Consider the following 20,967-nt stretch of genomic DNA (forward strand, 5'->3'; position numbering starts at 1 on the left):
AGCTCACAAGACGCCGCACGGTAAGTAAGCTGCGACGATGTCTACTCCTCATCAGAAGGGTTGTATGTTCTTCTTTATAGCATTGATGAGTGGACGAGCTCAAGGCCCACCTGGGTTTAAGTGGTAACCGCAGCCCATAGACATCTACAACGCAAATGTTACGCTACCACCACCCACCTCGAGACATGAGTTGTGAGGTCTAAGTTTTAACAGTACAACGGCTGTCCCACCCTTCAAACCGAAACGAATTACTGCTTCACGGTAGAAATAAGGAAGGTAGTGGTACCGGGCATCTAGGTACCTGTGCGGAATCATAAGGTGTTCTACCACCAGTAACGTTCTACCTTTGAAGACAATGAAAGTATTTAACTATACCTATCTTTATCAATACTTATCTTTAGTACGTAATTGTGCCATGATTCCGCAAGCCCGTGTATTAAGTTTGTTGGGCAACCGAATCTACTACTTAATTCTACTTAACATCTACCTATAGGTGAGCGGGTCGTGAACTCGTCTGCTTAACAAACAACTTAACAAACTATTTTGACTTAACTTTCAGGTTCACACAAAAGTCGGGGCAATCATAGCCGATGTCGAATTCTTACTGTGATCTTACTGTAAGTTTTCTTTACTGTAACGTTTCGGTCCAGCGGCTGTGTGTGAACTGTGAAGCGTATTTTCGTTTTTCACACAACCGAAGCCTCACGAATGTAATCAATACGCGCTACTGTTTCTAAACGGATGTTTTGCGACATAGCTTCCTATTAGTTTCATTGGTTTCTTCTAGATCTATTTTGATGTAAAACCCACATTACTCGGTTTAAAAAAAAAAACTAAGTATTCGATGACAATTTCTCCGGAATTCTACAATAGATTAAATATTTTTTATATAAATCACAATTTCAAGTAAATGCATAAATTGATTAATATGAAATTCTAAATAATCTGGAATCAATGTTTTCGTCCACAGTATAATATTACAAGGAATATTTTTGTTACGTAACGTTTGTACGTTTTGTTTTTGGCGCTGGAATGAGCTTTTCTTCTCGGTTTTCCTACGTGTCCTTCGTTTAAGAATTAATAGTCTTCTCCCCGAATCTTCTCAGTGAACCGCGATTCCGATCCTGTGGTAGATTCAGCAAAGCACTGCTCTTGCTAGGGCTAGTTTTTTTTTTATGCTTAGATGGGTGGACGATCTCACAGCCCACCTGGTGTTAAGTGGTTACTGGAGCCCTTAGACATCTACAACGTAAATGCGCCACCCACTTTGAGATATAAGTCCTAAAGTCTCAAGTAAAGTTACAACGGCTACCCCACCGCTCAAACCGAAACGCATTACTGCTTCACGGAAGAAATAAGCAGGGCGGTGGTACCTACCCGCGCGGACTCACAAAATTAGCAATTAATATTATTGCCACGGATAAGAAATTGGATAAGTATGTGACCACATAGAGAAAGTTCTCGTCGTAATCGACGAGTTAGACGAGGGCGGAGACCGATGCTTCAAGACAACCGATCAAAAGCACCGAGAGGGGATCCTAGGGATACAACAGGATTTGTTTTGGGCGACGGCGACTTTGCGTTAATCGTCACCGCAATCGTATACGTAATTAGCACGATACAAAGATAAATCATGTCGCGCCGCTTTTTCAAAGTAGTGTTCTGACGATTTCTTAAAATACGTATTGGTTCTAAATTTAGGTTGACATGAAGAACGACATTCCTCACGTAGCACAGTGCTCTGACGGCTATTCTGCAGAAACGGGGTTAAATGAGAGGAAAAGAAAGAGAACCTGGAAAGCGTTAATGGATGTAACAGGTAAGCTCTACAACCCTACTTGTTTCTGTGGTGAAGCAGTCATTCATTCCAGTTTGAAGGGCTTGTTCTTACTCGTTATACATCGCTATTGAGACATCGACTTCACTTGTCGATGACACATTCATAACAATCATTATATGTATTTAGATTATGCGTTTGCAGTGAAACAAAAAATTTCAATATTTCATTGCTTTTTATTAGAAAAATCCAAAGTACAAACTTGGACCCAATTAGTGAAATGGGTTTTAAAAAAAGTAGTTTTATTTACAATTTATCTTAAACTAAGCACGTGCGTTTCGAAGTAAATATTTTCTTTAGTGTAAATATTATAATTAATGGGTAAATAAATGTAAAGCGTTCGTTAATACTTATAAAACATGTGAATATATACTCACATATTATTCATTAGATTTTATTCGATATGAATATTATTTAAATTATGAACATAATATGTATAATTCGTGATCTCGAATTTAAACACAAATGATCGATTTGTTCTACGCTTCGCACTGGTCGTCACATCAAAGTTGATTTCAAACAAAATCACCTCAAGATTTGTATGAAGTTATATGTACTTCTTGACAAAATAGTTTTAGACACCGAAAAATAAACAACTATCAGCAAAATACATAAGGTCTGACACAAATGGGGCATCTATCCGAAGCGGCAAGGCATCTTCTCAAGCAGTCAGCGTGGAAATAGTGAGCGCAAGGCGTGACTCGTGCAGACCTCATGGCACCTAGGCACACGGCGCAAACGTCTTCCAAAGTGGCCAGCTCCTGTGAAGTTGCACGTCTGAATTTCGCCAGGGACCCTCTAGCTTCATTCAACTTTATCAGCGCTTCTCCGAGACGATGTCTGCCGTGAACGAATACACACAGGTACAGCACCAATATAGCCAATCGCCAACGGCCACACCAGGCCAAAGCTGGCACTAGAGGCACGGCCAACGCTGTAGTCACACCCCGCGCCCAAACTCCGAAGTACAATGTTTCCATGCCTTCTAGTCTTTCTAGCTTTAGCGCCGAAATAGCAATCGGCCACAATTCTAAAAACGTTCTCTCTGATAACAAGTAATAGATGCCGGTAGTCACGGTGTACAGTGCCGTCGGCCGATAGTGCTCCAAGCCTTGTTCTAATCCAAAGGCAAGGAGTATAAAAGTGATTGTCACTATGAATGTGATGGCTTTCGTCCATTCGAGGACGATTTTAGTCGCAGACATCGCGAGGTGCTTTACTTGGGAATGTCGTGTTACGTTTACAAACGGCGACCAGTCTTCCTTCGTGCAGATCTCACGAATGTAGCTAACTGAATAGGTGACTACGTTATAGAACATCAAGGAATACAGACTGGTTAGTTTTGCTTGTGAGAGAAATAGTCGATCACAAGCTGTGAACATCAGCAACTGAAACAAATAAACATTTTGGGTCTTGATTTCAAAATCTAAGCAGAAACATTAGCTGATCGTATCTAACGATATCTGAAGAAAGTTTTAATTGAATTCGGAAATGTGATGATGTTTGTATCTAAGTTAACTTAAGAATTTCACATTTATCTGGCTATTTGACCAGGTACCAAATTCCTGACTAGTTCTGCCTCAAAGCTATATCATGTCGTCATTATGAAAGATTAAAGGATGAGGAACCACGCGCGATTTATTAGTTTTCATATTATAATTTAAGAGGAGCGAACTGGTTAAATACATAGCTTAATAGATCGCCAGGCTTGATAGTTGTCTATCATAGGCATTGAAGATTATACTAGGATAAGAGATTATACTATATAGGACATTATAGAAGCATAGCAGTCTCTGATGAACGTGTGAGCCTGGAGTAATATAAGACATTGTGGTTACCTGACACATCATAGTTGAGAGATTGTTCATCTGTAAAAATAATTTCTCTGTACGTTCTAGTGGTGCATACGCCACCCTTAAAACATTCTTGGCACAGTCAAAATATGGGCGCAGCTTTCTGGCTACTCCTGAAACAAAATGGTTTTTTTTTTATGTTTTTGTTCAAATACATTGTTGCTATGTTGAAAAAAAGAGACTTAGTTCAAACAATTTTACCTTCGTTTTTCCCCCTACTTATACATTGGTAGCCTAAGCGGTTATTTCAGCATCGCGCAGACTGGTAGGTGAGCTCACGTGCTGAGAGAACTTGCTAACACCAACCCTAGCAAGAGCAGTGCTTCGCAGAATCTACCACCGGAGCGGTATCGAGGCCCACTAAGAAGATCCGGCGAGAAACTCAGTGGGCTGTGTCTATAGGGGATTCAATTAAGCGAGGCACTGCCCGGACTTAAATGGACACACGGACAAATGGCACACACAAAACAACGCTCAGCCTCACGTTGCTAAGCTCTTTAAAACCTAGGTCATTTTAAATGCTCAAATGGAACGTCGTACCCTACACGTCATATTACCCAGATATCGCACTGTCTGGTTTGAATGATCAGAAGTTCCGCTCTTATACCGACACCAAATAAGTAATGGTTAATTCTTCGATAGTTTTAAAAAATAAACTTCTCCCGTCAAGGTGGTTTAACTCTGCCAGAAAGGTGGAAAAAGTTGTGGCTAGTAATGGGCACTACTTTGAATGATTACTTTGTAGACAACGTCAGGTTTGAGCCCTGTGAACTTACCTACTAGTTCTGTGAATCTAGTATAACCCCTCGAGGTTACTAGAATAGGTAGGAAAAAAATCTAGGTATTATTGTACAATAAAGTTGCATTTTCATTTAAAAAAAAAAAGACAACTTTTTTGCTGACCTTATTATATTTCAATAAAAACATATATAAATATAAAATATGTTGTTAGTTTTCGTATTATTATTATTTTTACAAATACGTACGTGTGTATGTACGTACGTACCACCCTATACATATATGCTATACGCGATAAATATAAGTTAGTAACTTTAACTTGAGAATACTTGAGAAAAATTTTGTAGTTAAGGAATGAAAGTCCTTAGTAACTGTAATGGGGATAAAAAATATCTTTGAACAAGGCCTTGAAATGTTCAAAGGAGTTTGTAGACATAATCATGAAAGTCCTAAGTGTCACTTCACATTGACCATGTCGAGTTTCCACCTATCAGTTTTACTTTTTCTTTTGTTGAGATTTATCGGGAAAGTACATATTCTAAGAACTGAAAGAGATTCATGTAGAACGTCTCCAAGAAATTTAATAATAAAAAAATGGATCTTATTTTTATGGGATAAAAAACTTACTTCAATAACTCCCGATTTTCCAAAAAATATTATGGAATTTAGTACTATTCAAATATGTTTTACCTTACAAATGTTTTGGTTATACTGTTAATTTGTAAGAAGACTTGATATAAAAGAAATAAATAAATAATACAATTTAGGCAACCTATTTTCTAATTTCATCTGGTTGTGAAGTCTGACCTGAACGTTTATTTTATAATATAGATTGGTTCACGACGTTTGAAATAACATTATGGAATCTTTTCCAAAGCAAATTACACATGGTGAATTAAAAATAATACATTAAGCTAGTCCAGGTCTTCTAGAATAATAACGAAACATTAATTATATGCCCATTTCATTATCATTTTTTCACCAGTCCCACCCAGTTGAATGGGGTTTGCTAACAGTAACCCAAACGCCTATCTTTTCTAAAGCAATTACACATGGTGTATTAAAAATAACTTAAGCAAGTCCAGGTCTTCTGGTTTAGAATAATAACGAAACATATATTATATGCCCATTTCATTATCATTTTTTCACCAGTCCCACCAAGTTGGGTGAGATTTGCTAGTAGTTACCCGAACGCCTCCGAAGGAGACGTAACAGCTCAAGGGTACCTACTTCGCAAATGCGTCTTCTACCAGAACGTAGTCGCGACCCACTGACAAGACCCAGCGAGAAATTCGGTGGCTGATGTATTTTTTTTTAATTGGCTTCAACGCCTTAGTCATTGATTTTGCCAATGTCACAGTATACACAAAAATGGCAGGTGCTTAGAGAAGGGCTGATGTGTGGGTTCGGTTTCAAGTCGAACTCTGGCGAATTCGACAAGTACAGTATGTAACTTAACCATTTAAACAGAGCGTTAGATAGCTTAGATATTATAATATGTTGCGTTCAAGTTATAGTCTCTAAAATGGGTGAATGTGATTGAATTGCGAAACATGTCTGTCATATAACTTTTGGACCCCAGCACCTAGGCCAATGACGCATCACGTGAAAATAAATGAAGGTGAAAGTCTTACCACTCAATCGAAAGCTCGAAGAATTCAAAATAAAAATATAATAGATTTCTTTCGTTATTATATGTTAGGTATTTTTAATCATATAAAATCTAGTTTAATACTAAAGAAACATAGTTTAATAACAAGCCGAAATAAATAAATAAAAGTTGCTGGCGATACTGAGCAGGGATAGTTCATGGCGGTACATTCGACACAGACCGTGCAGATTTTCAAGCTAAGCTGATGTCTTGAAGACGGTGAAAATTATAATGAAAAATTATGTTACCTAAATAGATGCTAGGTCAAGTTAGTATAACAACGTTTTATTAATGGGTCCCGTTATTTCAAAACAAGTTACCAACATGCCTCAGATGAGCAGTGCTGTTTTTTTTCAGCAATTTTTTGGGTCTGCGAACCCCGATACCCAATTAATAACAGGTGGCTTGAGAGGTCTTTTTTTTATTGCTTAGATGGGTGGACGAGCTCACAGCCCACCTGGTGTTAAGTGGTTACTGAAGCCCATAGACATCTACAACGTAAATGCGCCACCCACCTTGAGATATAAGTTCTAAGGTCTCAGTATAGTTACAACGGCTACCCCACCCTTCAAACCGAAACCCATTACTGCTTCACGGTAGAAATAGGCGGGGTGGTGGTACCTACCCGTGCGGACTTACAAGAGGTCCTACCACCACTAATTACGCAAATTATAATTTTGCGGATTTTATTTTTATTACACGATGTTATTCATTCCCCGTGAAAGTCAATCGTTAACATTTTTTAAGTACGTATTTCATTAGAAAAATTGGTACCTGCCGGCGGGATTCGCACACCGTTGCATCGCAAGATACGAATGCACCGGACATCTTATCCACGACGACTGTCAATTCGTCGTTTGGCCATTCATAACTACAAAAAAATATGTTAATACTATATAACGACTTTTAGAACGTAAAAACATTAACTTTAGTGCTTTTTCAAACACAAAACACTAGAAAATAATTTTGTGTTTGACAAACAGATTTCGAATCATTAATTATAACACTTTTACTAATTACTTAAAAGAATTGGTTCTTTTTGCATGAACAGCCTCATTTTAATAGCGTCTATGAGATGGTCGGGTATAAAAGGACATCCCCAACCTAAGGGTGATCAGTCCACAGCAGTCTTACGCTTCCAGTACCATTAATACAAGCCTGGTGAGTACTACCATTCAACTGTTTTATCTCATTTAGTTGAATATTTTTAGATTCTGAGTTTTGGTAAATGTATTAATTGTAAAGGAACTCAACGTTTTCCACTTTTTTAGCATAAAGCATTTAATGAATCGCACAATATTTAATTTGGCATATAAAATATGTTCCTGTACTAAAAATAAATTTTAGTACCTCGTCCGTCCGCACTAGGCAGTTCTGGCTGAGCCTTTGCTCGCCCACCTGTCCTGGTGAAACTGGAAAGGCCTCCGGGCCACCAGTAATTCTTCAATCATAAAAAAAAAAAAAAAAAAAAAAAAAACTAGGCAATTGTTGTACCAAATTGAAATATCGAATTCATGTCTCGACATGGACGGAGGTATTCATGATGTCAATGGAGTCGTTGAGGCTGGATAAGACGACCGGTGCATTCGTATCAAACAATGCGACTGTGCCGCAGGCAGGTGCCTATTTTTTCAGTGAAGTACAAGATGAACACAATATGGTCCAAAACACGTCATTTCGGATCCTCCCGATCCACTAACGGTGCTTTTAGGTACCTCAAGCACCGGTCATCATTCTCGTCGAACCCGTCGCTTGCGACGAAGGGCTCGTCGAGTAAATTAACCCACAGACACAGCCCACTGAGTTTCTCGCCGGATCTTCTCAGTGGGCCGCATTTCCGATCCGGTGGTAGATTCTGCGAAGCACGGTTCATGCTAGGGTTCGTGTTAGCAACGTTGTCAGGCTTGAGCCCCATGAGCTCACCTACTAGTGAAGGTTACGCTGAAATAGCCTTTCAAGACTATGAGCATAGGTAGGGAAAAAAACCATACCTACATGTTCATGAATGACTTCCACGAAGAAGATATAACATAGTGTAATAAAAATTTAACACGCAAAAAATACCTATTTACTGTTGTTTGAGCGTCTTATACTGCCTATTTATATCGTGAAGTAGTAATGCTATAGAACTAAGACTTGAACTAATGTCTCAAAGTAGGTGGCAGTATTAACGTTTGTTAATGTCTATGAGTTTCGGCAACCTCTTAACACTAGATGTCGAAATTGAGCAATAACACGGCAAGGTAACCTTAGAGAGTTGATGAAGATTGAGAGGGTTGACTCCTGGATTCAAAGTACTGTAGAAAACGCACTGTATTGTATGAACGTTAGCGTTTTGCCAAAACAAATGCAGTCAAACGTGCGTCAGAATATAATTCAGTTGAACATTTGTTTTTAAAGCATTTCATTTTCACGGCTTACTTCGTGATATACTATTTAAAGATCACGATCACAAAGGTTATATCGTGTATTTTGAAGAAAAAAAAAACCTTATGTTCTATCGTCGGGATTATCATAAACACGATGTTCAAATGTTTCTAGAAAGGCAGAATAAATGTTTTCAAATGACGTTTATTGACATTTCGAGAACATCGCTTAACACTTCTAGACCGTTGATGTCTACGGCATGTGTGTATCCATGCCACGTGTAAAAGTAAAAGCGGTTGACGCACATCCCCTGGCGCTAGGCCAGTTTCCGCCGTCCATTCAGTTCCATCTCGACAATGACCTCTCTTTATCCACAAATGTAAACGATTTATTCGAATTTTTAAATCGTACACACTCTGGACAGTTTGACAATCGTATTTAGTTTTTCGGTCGCACTGAAGCATTTTGATTTTTCTATAGTTTTTAATTAATAACTGAAGATTATTTTTGACATTACATTTTTTTTCTTATATTCATATTTATGCATCGGTTTCGCATTTAAATATGAAAAGGGACTTTCCTTTATTGTTCAAAATGCCATTTGGGTAAAAAGCGAGCAGACTTTTAATTCAATTCATTCACGATCAGAATGTTCTAGAATATGTAAACTGTCTAATGATTTTTTATCCAAGACCACTCTGTTAAATGCTTCAATGTTTGTTTGATTTTCTTGCATTCGATTAAAGACGAATGTGAGGTAGAATGTTTTGTACCACATCCTGGCATATGAATAGTATGGGAGCTTGTAGTGCAAAACAAATAATGTGCTAGTATAATATGATTGATTCGGAACAGTAGTTCTAGCGCCTTTGACGGCTGGACAGAGTGTCGTGAGATTGACTTCCACATCGAACATGATGAACAGGTTTGTTTGCTCTTTGTCTGGGATTGTATGATGTCCATATACATATATTCATTTAAACTTATATAAGTATGTATATGTCATTGGTTCCCGTAATAAAATAAATCCTAGTGTGGGACCAGATGTGTAACTAGACTTTGACTATTATTATAGCGAGTAGCAACGCTGGCTTTGAGTTATTTTGTGTGGTTCTTGTAATCTCGTCGACGATTAATGTATCTAAATAAATAAAAACTCTTTTCTCGGATTCGGACGATGCAATAACAATATGCCACTCGTGTTTGGACAGATCGATTTTATTTTTTGTTTTCAATGAAACATTGTAAGGCGTTGGCGTAGCATAGGTCGGGAGCTTGGCACACCTTGCTATTGTGCCTAGCCACTTAGATTAGAACAATATTTGTGTTTACATTGTGTTGTCATGGGCTGATCTGACGTCAACTCTGGGATCCACATGTCAAGTAGAACACTTTTCTAAATATCAACTAAGGAATTTTGAAACAAATACGAACATCAGACTTGTCATATTAAAATGTTCTGTTGAATGTAGCAATAGAGCGTGAATATCATCTTGAGGGACGCGTTCCGATTTCTTCTTCAAATCGGACTTCATTATTGAAGGAAGATAGATCGGATGAATAGACAGAATGGTGGTACTTAGCCGCCCGATCTCAGAATACACTGGACCAAATGTAAAAGTAGCTTGGCGAATATGCTGAAGTAAAACTAAAAAAGTACTCTTGCCCATTCTCTAATGAAACCCTTAGTCGCTTTTAAGAAGGAGAGCGGGAAGAGGGGATTGGTGCTCTTTCAAGCTACGCTGTGCATTAAAACGATATAACTGGCAAGCAAGTATTCATAATATCTTTTTTTTTTATTGCTTAGATGGGTGGATGAGCCCACAGCCCACCTGGCGCCAATTGGTTACTGGAGCCCATAGACATCTATGACGCAAATACGCCACCCACCTTGAGATATAAGTTCTAAGGTCTCAAGTATAGTTACAACGGCTGCCCCCACTATAAAATTTGAGCTTTTGTTGTGTGAAATAAACGAAATATAAAAAATAAATTGTATTTATTACTCACTTCGGACTATTTTCGCTACCGCTGGATACCATCTGGCTGGATACCGGTAGTTCGCTGATATTAGTACAGGAACAACTAAACATGTGTACGCTGCCATCAGCCATGCGCCTCCAAGTGCAACCAGTAATCCTCGTGGAGCCCAAAATGGCAACAGGAAAACAAGTGAAAGAAGCCATACTGAAAAAAAGAAGGAAAAAATTAAGATTACTGAACCGAAAATTATTATCACAGCTAGATTTATCCATTACTAGCGACCCGCCCTCGCTTCGCTTCGGAAACATTAAAACACACATGAAACCAAAAAAATAAAATAATTTTTTTTTTAAAAAAAGTAGCCTATGTTCATCATGGACAATGTCGGCTTCTAATGGAAAAAGAATTTTTCAAATCGGTCCAGTAGTTTCGGAGCCTATTCGAAACAAACAAACAAACAAATCTTTCCTCTTTATAATATTAGTATAGAAGTATAGATAAATAAAATGACATTAAAATTCATAAATGCACGATTTTGCCAATGATTTTAGTGATTGTTTTCTTTAAAACGACGCGATCGCGAAATCGCAAACCAAATTGGTTGAGTCTCCTCGGAATAATATTGAAAAATCATAAACTTATTTCGGTACCGTTCTGAAAATGCATTGCGCTTTAATGTCGGTGCACTGAATGTTTTCATTATTTATAAAGCTCCTGAAATAAACTGTTTAATGCTGAACGATTTGTGGCGTTAACATTGATTCATTTCGGCAGTTCAACTATATACCTTAACCTCTATATATATAAAAATGAATTGCTGTTCGTTAGTCTCGCTAAAACTCGAGAACGGCTGGACCGATTTGGCTAATTTTGATCTTGAATTATTTGTGGAAGTCCAGAGAAGTTTTAAAAGGTAGATAAATATGAAAATGCTCGGAATTAAATAAAAATAACAATTTTGTTTTTCCTTTGATGTGTTCCCCGTCGGACGAAATCCTTTTGTTTGTTTTATGTTTATTTTATATAAAAGCTTAGGTTTTTTATTTATCGATTGAGGCACTACGAAGTCTGTCGGGTCAGCTAGTGATGATGGATAAAAAAAGGTGAAATCATCTAAAAGGATGGTGAGACTTCAAAAGTCACTGGGGCCTAGATTTTTATGACTACCCCAAATTTCATTGAAAGTTCAGCACAAATTGGACTATTTGTCTTGGACAGATGTATTGCACCTGTTCGAAGGAGATTGTGCTGTTTGATAAATTATTATCGCTTATTACCTTTTTTATTTCTCTTGCTTAAATGGGTGAACGAGCTCACAGCCCTCCTGATGGTAAATTATTACTAGAGCCCATAGCCATCAACAACGTAAATGCCGCCACCCATATTAAGACATGAGTTTTAAAGTCTCATTTTTTACAGTACAATGGCTTCCCCATCCTTCAAACCGAAACGCATTACTTCTTCATCTACAAATAGGCAAGGTAGTCGTACTTACCCACGCGGAATCACAAGACGACCTACCACCAATAAATGTCTAAGACTATTGGCAGGCACACACTGTGCTACTTTACTAATGTATATGTAGAGGTGTTTTTCTCTTACATTCCTCTGCAAATGTGTCATTTGTAAGGCTTTTTTGTGAATGTGTGCTACAGTGCTGTTTTAGGATTCTTAGTTTATTGAGAGTTAAACTAAGGGTTTTGTGAGTGTTCGTTCTACGTAAATTACACATTTGTCTTTTGTTATTAGACAATTAATACAAGATTCTTAGTCGGTTTTTTTTAATTTTGAGTCGATTATTATATTGTCATTAGTTTAGACAAATTTGATAGTTACAAAATACATTCGAAGTATCTTAATAAATTTATTCACTTGAAATATATTTTCATAATATATTTTCAGAACCTCCTTGAACTAATTTTTGTGTAAATATCTGTGCCAGCCGGAACGTTATTGTGGCATTATAAAAAGCAGTGATGGGCAAAAAGTAATCAGATTAATAATTACAAATTACAGTTACATTGTAATTGGTAATTGAGATACTTTGTAACAGGTTACTTACGTAACTGATTATAGCGAGTACTTATTGTAATCAGTTATAAAGTAATTCGATTATAAGTTAATCTAATTACATTAACTGTAACAGATTACTTATGTATTTGAAACAAGTTACTTATAATTACTGATAATTGATCACATAACTATTCTGTTATGTTATGTTAGGTAACCTTACAAAAAATGTCCTACTAATAACTTTTTTGACAAACACAAAAATGAAACACATTTTATATACTTTTTTTTATAATCTTTTATCATTTTACGTTATTTTCTTTAAATTAATCATTGGCAGATTAAATTAAACAACATTATTTTGCTGATTTATAATTTAAATTACTTTTAATATGACTCTTTTTTTCAAACATTTCGTCTGACAGGCGGTTGGTTGGCTTTCGGACAATTAATCATAGTAGCGTACGAAAACAAAAAAAAGTCGAAAAGAAAAAGCAAAGTCGTCCCCCACTCCGCACACCTTCCTGTCTAGTTCACGATGAAGTGAACCTTACCTATTTATGTTTATTGAAGTACATAAAACCTACAAAATCGATGTATGATATATATAAATATGTGTTTTTATTACAAGTGTTATATCCAAAGTAATTACGATTTACGATGTAATTGATTACTATGTAATTAGGTTAGATTGTAATTTAGTTATATTGCAATTAAATACATAGTATTCAATTACTTTCACATCAAAAGTAACTTTAATTACAATGTAACTGATTACTATATAATCAGATTACAGTGTAATTAAATTATTTTGTAGTTTAATTACTAATTAGATTACAAAAGTAACTAGTTACGCCCATCACTGATAAAAAGTACTGACCGCTTCGAATCGTCTCAATAATATTGTTGGAATACATTATGTAGTTAATTGTTAGTTTGTTCATTTTAAAAAAAAACATAATTAGTAGCGCGATACTCATTGATTTTCTTAGTCTAACTACAGATGGGCTACAAAATGAATGAATTGGTGGGTAAATGAAACGCTTCCAGGTAATACAGATAATACAAGCTTTCAGAAATTTCCAACTCGATAGATCTAAAGTGTTTTTAAAATAACGTTTGCGACTGAGATTGACTATGAATAAAAAAGGGTGGTCAAGTCGAACAGGCCGCACTCTGAAGTATGGGGGTATGGGTACCAGAAATTCATACAACTAAAGAACACATATACATCCAGAATGTCTGTAATACGGCTGCGGGCTGTGATGAGTAATCGGACATCGACTGGTACAAGGGACATTCACCACAAGACGAATTCTTCACAAGTATTATTAATATTAACATCGACTAGATGTTAAAACTGTTGTGAAAAGAAGATGTAGGATCATTTCCATTTTCTTCCCGGGGTGTTGTTCAAAGGAACGTAACCTCTCTCCAAGCTCATTGCTACTAAAGAGGACTTGATTGTTTTGTTATTTTACTATACGTTTTCAGAGGAGATTATTCACGCATGTATCTAAATGATATGCATAACAAAAGTCGAGTAGATTAACCTTAAAGAATTGAAAACAAAGATAACCTTCTTCGAGCTCTGTGTTGAAACACAGATAATAAAAAAAACTAGATGTGAACTATTTTAAGATTTTATTCTTAAATTTCTTTTGATTATTTAAAGTTTTGTTCCGCTTGGGCAGAAGACACTGAGAAATATTTTTTGTTCTTTTAGTGCTCTTATTCCTCGGTTGAGGCTATTTTTTTTTATAACAACTCTTACTTTGTGCAAACCTCTCATCGTAGAGAATATAAGTTTTCTTTTTTCAAAAAAAAACAAGATCTTTGAGAAAACGACCCTGACTTATAAAATTCCAATTAAAAAATTCAATCATATGAATATGTGTGAAAATAGATACCTATCTCCCTGTAATTTATGAGAGTTATCATTAATATGTCACCTATATCTATATCTATACTAATATTATAAAGAGGAAAGATTTGTTTGTTTGTTTGTTTCGAATAGGCTCCGAAACTACTGGACCGATTTGAAAAATTCTTTTTCCATTAGAAGCCGACATTGTCCCTGATGAACATATGCTACTTTTTTATTTTTTTTTTAATTTTTTTTATTTTGGTTTCATGTGTGTTTTAATGTTTCCGAAGCGAAGCGAGGGCGGGTCGCTAGTTTATTATATTTTTAAGCACAGTGAAATTTCTGAGTAATCAATCGTTGAAAACATGTTCGCATTTCCAATGCCATTTTGATGGTGGTGGTGGAGGTGGTGTTGTTTTCTTTGGTAATAAAATTTTAATAGTATAACAGAGGTTTATATAAATGAATGCGTCTTAAAGACCTAGGTGGATATTCAATACGCATAACCAAACACTCCAGAACTTTCATAGACGTTGCGTTTTGATATTTTCAACGTCTGAAGTAAACAAGTTGTTTTTAATTTGGCATTAGGCTGTGGAATTCTGTACGTCTGTAGGTATTTATTAAAAGTTTGAAACTAAATGAAAAATACTTTAGTTTAGTACTATGTAAACACGTATTTTTGTACTAATTTAAAATTGTTTGAATAAACATATCTAATACGAGCAGATGAAATTATTATTAAACATGCTGCGAGACACATGCGTATGAAAACAACTGACTCATGTTGACAATAAAATAAACATTGAAAAACCATGTTCAAAATAAATTCAAACAAAAAAAGCTAGTTCATGAAGCATCAAACGATGCATTCATTTGAACAAATAGTTGATATTTAAAAATATATTTTTAATAAATAGTAAAATAAAAACATACCAATATTCGCAATTTTGTCCTCTGATTTGAGTGTGTGAATTTTTGTGAACGAATCACTTCTAATGCGCCCGCGCACTCTTGAAATCATCCCCATAATTTACTGACAGAACTTTTTTCGATGCTCAAGAATATATAAACAATCACTGTATACTTTTCACAACAATATTTTAAAAACCTTTTTTTGTTTGTTTTAATATTTCGAAAACGAATTTAGCAATATAATGAATAGTCCATTTCAGATGAAGTGTGTAACGTGAATGCGCATAATGAAAAAGCGCGCCACAGGCGGCGGCTAAGGCGGGCGGCGCATATCTCTTACTAAAATACAGACCGTCTGTCTAAATAAAAAATAATTTACAGTACATTACTAGTTTTACTACGTCAAGCTTTCGAAGTGGTGCAGTAAAGGAGCAATCGTTTATAAAACAGAAAAATAATTACGTTATCCAATATTTTAGGAGTAAGAACCCCCCACAACATTCGATGACGACACTGCAATGACGATTTATTTTTATAATTACATTCTATGTCACTGACTTTTAGAACGGAAATAAATTCTGATATCCGGCGTCTTGGTATTTAATAAAGAAAACAAATATTATACATGAGGTCGTACGTTGGTTGCTGCTTTGTGATATCGTTTTATACAAAGGATGTTTTTGCTTTATGAAAAGTCACGTAGTTCGGTGCAAACTCAAAGAAAACATTCGGACGTTCCTATGATGATTTCATTTAAATTTTTTTGGGTCACAAAATTACGTTCATGTATCCACGATTACGTAGGTACGATGGCCGATACGCAAATTGTAGACGTGCTCGTGTACATGTCCAAGCATTATTCTTGTACTGAGCACTCACAAATCAGATGGCCTCGTGTGTAATATTCCCGTCTCTGGACTGGAGCTTCTTGCCACCAGCTGTATTCCACACAGAAGAGAATCATTTGAGTAGGGATAGGAACCCGGGTTTCAGCGAATGTTTGGAACAGTTTTTTACGGTGCATCTGCAGGGACCTGGTTGTGTGGACTGACCATAGCATTACAGGTGTCTACGGGAGGCGGTAGCCAACTCCCATTAAGTAGGCTGAATGCTGTACGTTGCCTTTAAAACTTAAAAAAATATCAGATTTTTACTTCCTTCACAATGGTACGGCCAAACACCTCTGGAGAGTTCATCAGTACAGTATTTCTTCTACTAATCAACCGGCTCTGTGATTTTCAAATATGTCATTTTTCTTCCAATAAAAGGGTCCTTAATGCGTTACCAACGACCTGGATGTGCCTCTTGAATTGTTTTAATTCACGATCTGCTTTTTTTATTGCTTAGATGGGTGGACGAGCTCACAGCCCACCTAGTGTTAAGTGGTTACTTCAACACATAGACATCTACAACGTAAATGCGCCACCCACCTTGAAATATAAGTTCAACGAGGTTAAGCAGTGGTTACTGCCGTTGATGGTATTTTAAGGCTATGATTCTCATATTAACACGTTTTCAATATATCGAGCTCATGTGTCTATAAATGGAACAAAGCATCCTCATGGCGCAATAAAATAATAATAAATACTTACCTTGACGCTCACTTTTTCTTTTATTTTCATTAGTAACATGCAGCTGTTTGTAAAAGTACAACTAATTTAAATCATAAAGTATTTTTTTTTATTGCTTATTATAATGAGGTATTCTTAGTAGTCGACATGGGTGGGCAGAATACCGCAGACATCGCAACGCGATTGCTACCACCCAATAAGATATATGTATGTGATAAATGACATTTTATTTTTATTTACGACTGTTCCATCCCTTAAATGGAAACGCTAGACTGCTTCGCGGTAAAAATGGTTAGGACAGTGAAACTTACCCATGGGGGTTCATGGAGCATTGTGTGTTATTGCCCATTATGAATAATCATCTGAACCTCAAGTCCTTTTACTGTACCACCGGAGTAGAATTCACTGTAATTTCTCATTCTTTTCTCTTAACAACATCAGCTTCATCCAGGGATAAATTTGGCCATATACCATCTGGCTCATGAATGAATTCCCGTGCAGTGTTACCTGCTCGCCATGACATGTATTTCTTTAAGCTGTTTTGAAAATGAGTTCTCCATTAAAGGCAGCGGGTTGACTGTGCATCTAGTAATGCGAATATCCTCTACCTATGGTAACCACTTATAAGGGGGACTCTATGCTCTTTGAAATGTTCAGATTGAAATACGACTCTGTATGTACTACATAGAATTCATTCAAAGTACGTGATTTAATCACCGCTAAAATATTCATATTATAAAATATCACGAGTCTAGTATGTCATATAGGTACTAATGTTTAATTCAGTTCGTAAGTAACGTACAAAAATAGCATTATGAAAATATATAATGAGTAATGCGAATTTCTCTTCGTTTACAAGAATAGCTGACAACATTTCTAAAAAGGAAACAGGAAAACTTAATCGATTTTCAGTAGCGTAGATTAGGAGAGACACATTCACGATCCACCGGATGGAGCACATAATCCATACATATACTACGAGCGTACTGTCACCGACATTGGGACGTGAGATGGACATTTCCATAACACTAGAAAAGCGACTTCCATCATCTTCAAATAGGATCTTACTCGCCACGGCAGAAATGACGCACCTGCGAATCTGATGATACAAATCTGTGTGAATTTAAACTTTATATATTTCTCACTAAGAGTACTTGAGGAAGAGCATCGATAGGACAAGTTAGGAAGGAAGACAAGACGAAGGAGAAATAGTCGGTGTACGAGGAGACCATCGCTCGTAGTTTTTCAGGCAAAAAACGGCTTCTCTCTAACGAACGTTATAAATTAAAACAATTTGGTTTTTTATTTTATATTTCAGAAATCCATCAGTCATGCATCCTGTCGTTTTCCTATCCCTGTTGCTGGCTGCCGGAACAATGGAATGTATGACAGTCGCAACCTTATCGAGAGAGACGAACCGGAAATCAACGGTGACATGTGAGATTGCCGTGTCTTTAAAATTGTAATATTAGAAATATTAGTTCACCTTGAGAAACGATTGGAGATGATCCCATTGTCTCAATTGTGGCAATAGTGGTTTAAACAGTGCTCAACGATGATAATCTCGTACCAATATATGCGTCAACTACGAGAACAGCCGTGCGATTCTGTAAGCGTTGTTTAACAAACTCGCACGTGAATTTGGTGTGAGTTTTCAAATTGGCATTCTGTAAATTTCATTGTAGTGCCGAATCTACACTAGCGCCCCTCGCGGGTGAATTGAACTAGCAAGCGTGAGTTTTTTTTACTAAAATGTATGAGTTGACGTTTGAAACGGCATTCTGTAGTGTAAATCACGTCGAATTTCGGCAAGAACTTCGCATCGCAAAATCATTTTATTTGTCAAATCAAAAGTTAGTGTTTTAAGTGTTTGTTGTGAGTGAGAATATACGAAAACGTTATAAACCGCTGTTAATTATTAAAAGAATACTATTAATTAACAAAATTGCACTTTAAAATAACTTTATTCTTCATCGATATTTTATGGAGCGTATGTTTTTATTGAAAACATTGTTGAAAAGGCTGACGCTACGGATCAGCGTGAAATGCGTCGACAAGCCTACGAAATTCACAATTTATCACTTTTAACTTGGGATGACGACTATGTAAAAGTATAAAGAAAGTGTATAGATTGTCGAAGGATCATATGAACCAGTTAGGGTGTGAATTACACCCTTTGACGAAGACCACTAAAAGCCATTGAAAAGGACTTTCAACTCTTCTAAAGGTAGGTATTCCATGTGGTAAGATTGTGTCTTTATGTACAAAATAGGTACTTTAAAACATATTATTAAAGTGTGCTCATTTGTTTATATCCAACTCTCCCATTATTGTAAAACAATACCACTAAACTAATCTACCAAAAATATCTTAAAAGAATACAAATTAGATTCTTTAATAACTATGTGTATTGTATAATGATTATTTCTTAGTTTCAGTTACTGTGCACCTTGTTTATTTGGGCAAATGAAGTTACTAAAAAAATCATAAAAGAAAATATAAGAACATATTTGTCCCAGATATCCCAGTGTATATCTGAGGTTGTGGAGGCTCTGAACAACCCAGCAACTATATATAAATATTTAAGATTCCCGCAGAATGCTCAAGAATGGCAAAAGTTGAAGGAAAACTGAAGAAAAAAGAAGAAGGTGGTTTAAACTAAATAAATATTTTTTTTCTTCATAAAAAAGTACCAATATTAATCTAATGCAAAATATTGCAGTTTTTGTAAAAAAATTAAAATCACTTTGGTTGTTGGGTGTATTGATGGGACGTTGGTGGCCTTAAAAAGACCTGCTACCAATAAAAAATGGTTTTACTGCCACAAAGGCTATCATGCCAGAAAATGTACAATTTGTAAAGCCATTAATATTTTTCGAAATTCTGATGATATGTAATCCATAAACGAAATGTGTATTATGAACTATGTATTCAGATTGTATTCATTTCAGTTAAATTGAATTGTGTATATTGCTTTAAAGTTATTGTGAAATTTAGTATTTATATTAAATAAACTTTATTCAGTTATAAAAAAAACAAAATAAAATCTACTAAAGATTAGTCAATGACAGCAAGTAATGACCATTATAATTATTTAACATCTTTTCGGTCTTTCTGTATATGCTCAACGTTCCAACCTTATGACACCTTTTGCTAAATTTTTTTTCATTTCACCATCTAAATTGTTAGGCTCGAGCTCACAGCTCACCTGGTGTTAAGTGGTTACTGGAGCCCATAGACATCTACAACGTAAATGCGCCACCAACCTTGAGATATAAATTCGAAGGTCTCAGTATAGTTACAACGGCTGCGCCACCCTTCAAAGCGAAACACATTACTGCTTCAGAAATAGGCGATAATGCTATGCTAGCTAATACCTGCTAATAATGGCTAGCTAATGCTAATACGGAGAGAGATACTCCTGAAGCTTTGTAGCACCACCTTCATTCCACTGCCCGTAACTCAGTGAAAAGAACAATAGTTCTGTTAAAGAGTAGATTCAGGTGTTTGCTGATCCATAGGGTGCCAATTTATCACCCTGATAAGGTAGCAAAAATAGCTGTTGCGTGTTGTGTTTTGCACAACATTTGCAATTGTGCAGAGCTGCCAGTTCCCATAATCTCAGATTATGAGATTACATTTACATTATGGTGGTCATGTTGAATTACTTTGTTAAATTCTACTAATTAGCTTACTTATAGTGTGAAGTAACTTCAAATATAAATTAATGATTTATAAAAATAGTTTTATTATAGTTTTATTCAATAGTTATATACAATAATTTTGAAATTTGTTTGCATCAGTAATATGTGGAAATACAGGTTTAAAATTCCTAGCTGCATATGCTAATTCCACCAACAGTTCATCCTTCTTGCAGACTGTCAACTATTTATTCCCCCATGGTTGTTTAAGTTATATATCCTGGTACTGTGTAATTTGTTGTAATTTGAGTACACTCTGCTTTTCATTGAAAAGTGGTGAAATAGCAGGTCAGGTGTTGAGGTGCTGAAAAAAATAAATTTATTTAAAAACAAGGTTAGTTAAAATACAATGTTTAGAATACATACAAGAAAAGATTTTTATTAACAAGTAACAGCATTATGCACAAATCAATGTCCCTATATGGTTGTTCAATGAATAGGTACTTTGACCTGAATAAACACTTACCTAACAAC

General features: G+C 36.0%; 1 protein-coding gene and 1 long non-coding RNA gene across 6 annotated transcripts in view; one reads left to right on the plus strand and one right to left on the minus strand.

Moving 5' to 3' along the window:
- Positions 1–1,993: 1,993 nt before the first annotated feature.
- The window catches only part of LOC101744968 (uncharacterized), a 38,197-nt gene continuing 19,223 nt past the window's right edge, over positions 1,994–20,967 (minus strand). Inside the window, exons 1-4 of one of the 5 annotated variants that reach the window (XM_062676190.1) lie at positions 18,279–18,321; positions 10,457–10,633; positions 3,676–3,803; positions 1,994–3,225 (exon numbers count right to left, since the gene is read on the minus strand). In XM_062676190.1, the coding sequence (XP_062532174.1) occupies positions 2,437–3,225; positions 3,676–3,803; positions 10,457–10,633; positions 18,279–18,306 (1,122 nt within the window). In that variant the 5' untranslated portion in view covers positions 18,307–18,321 and the 3' untranslated portion in view covers positions 1,994–2,436. Of the gene's footprint in view, positions 3,226–3,675; positions 3,804–10,456; positions 10,634–11,924; positions 12,059–15,242; positions 15,652–17,103; positions 17,326–18,278; positions 18,322–20,967 lie in introns of those variants that run through there. The other 4 variants (XM_021347117.3, XM_004921780.5, XM_021347122.3 and 1 more) reach the window with 4 other exon arrangements.
- Positions 18,301–20,533, plus strand: LOC134198708 (uncharacterized). The gene is made up of 2 exons (XR_005246286.2): positions 18,301–19,019; positions 19,225–20,533. It is a non-coding gene; the product is annotated as an uncharacterized LOC134198708 (long non-coding RNA).

The sequence above is a fragment of the Bombyx mori genome, chromosome 25 (genome assembly GCF_030269925.1).
Source record: "Bombyx mori chromosome 25, ASM3026992v2".
NCBI lineage: Eukaryota > Metazoa > Arthropoda > Insecta > Lepidoptera > Bombycidae > Bombyx > Bombyx mori.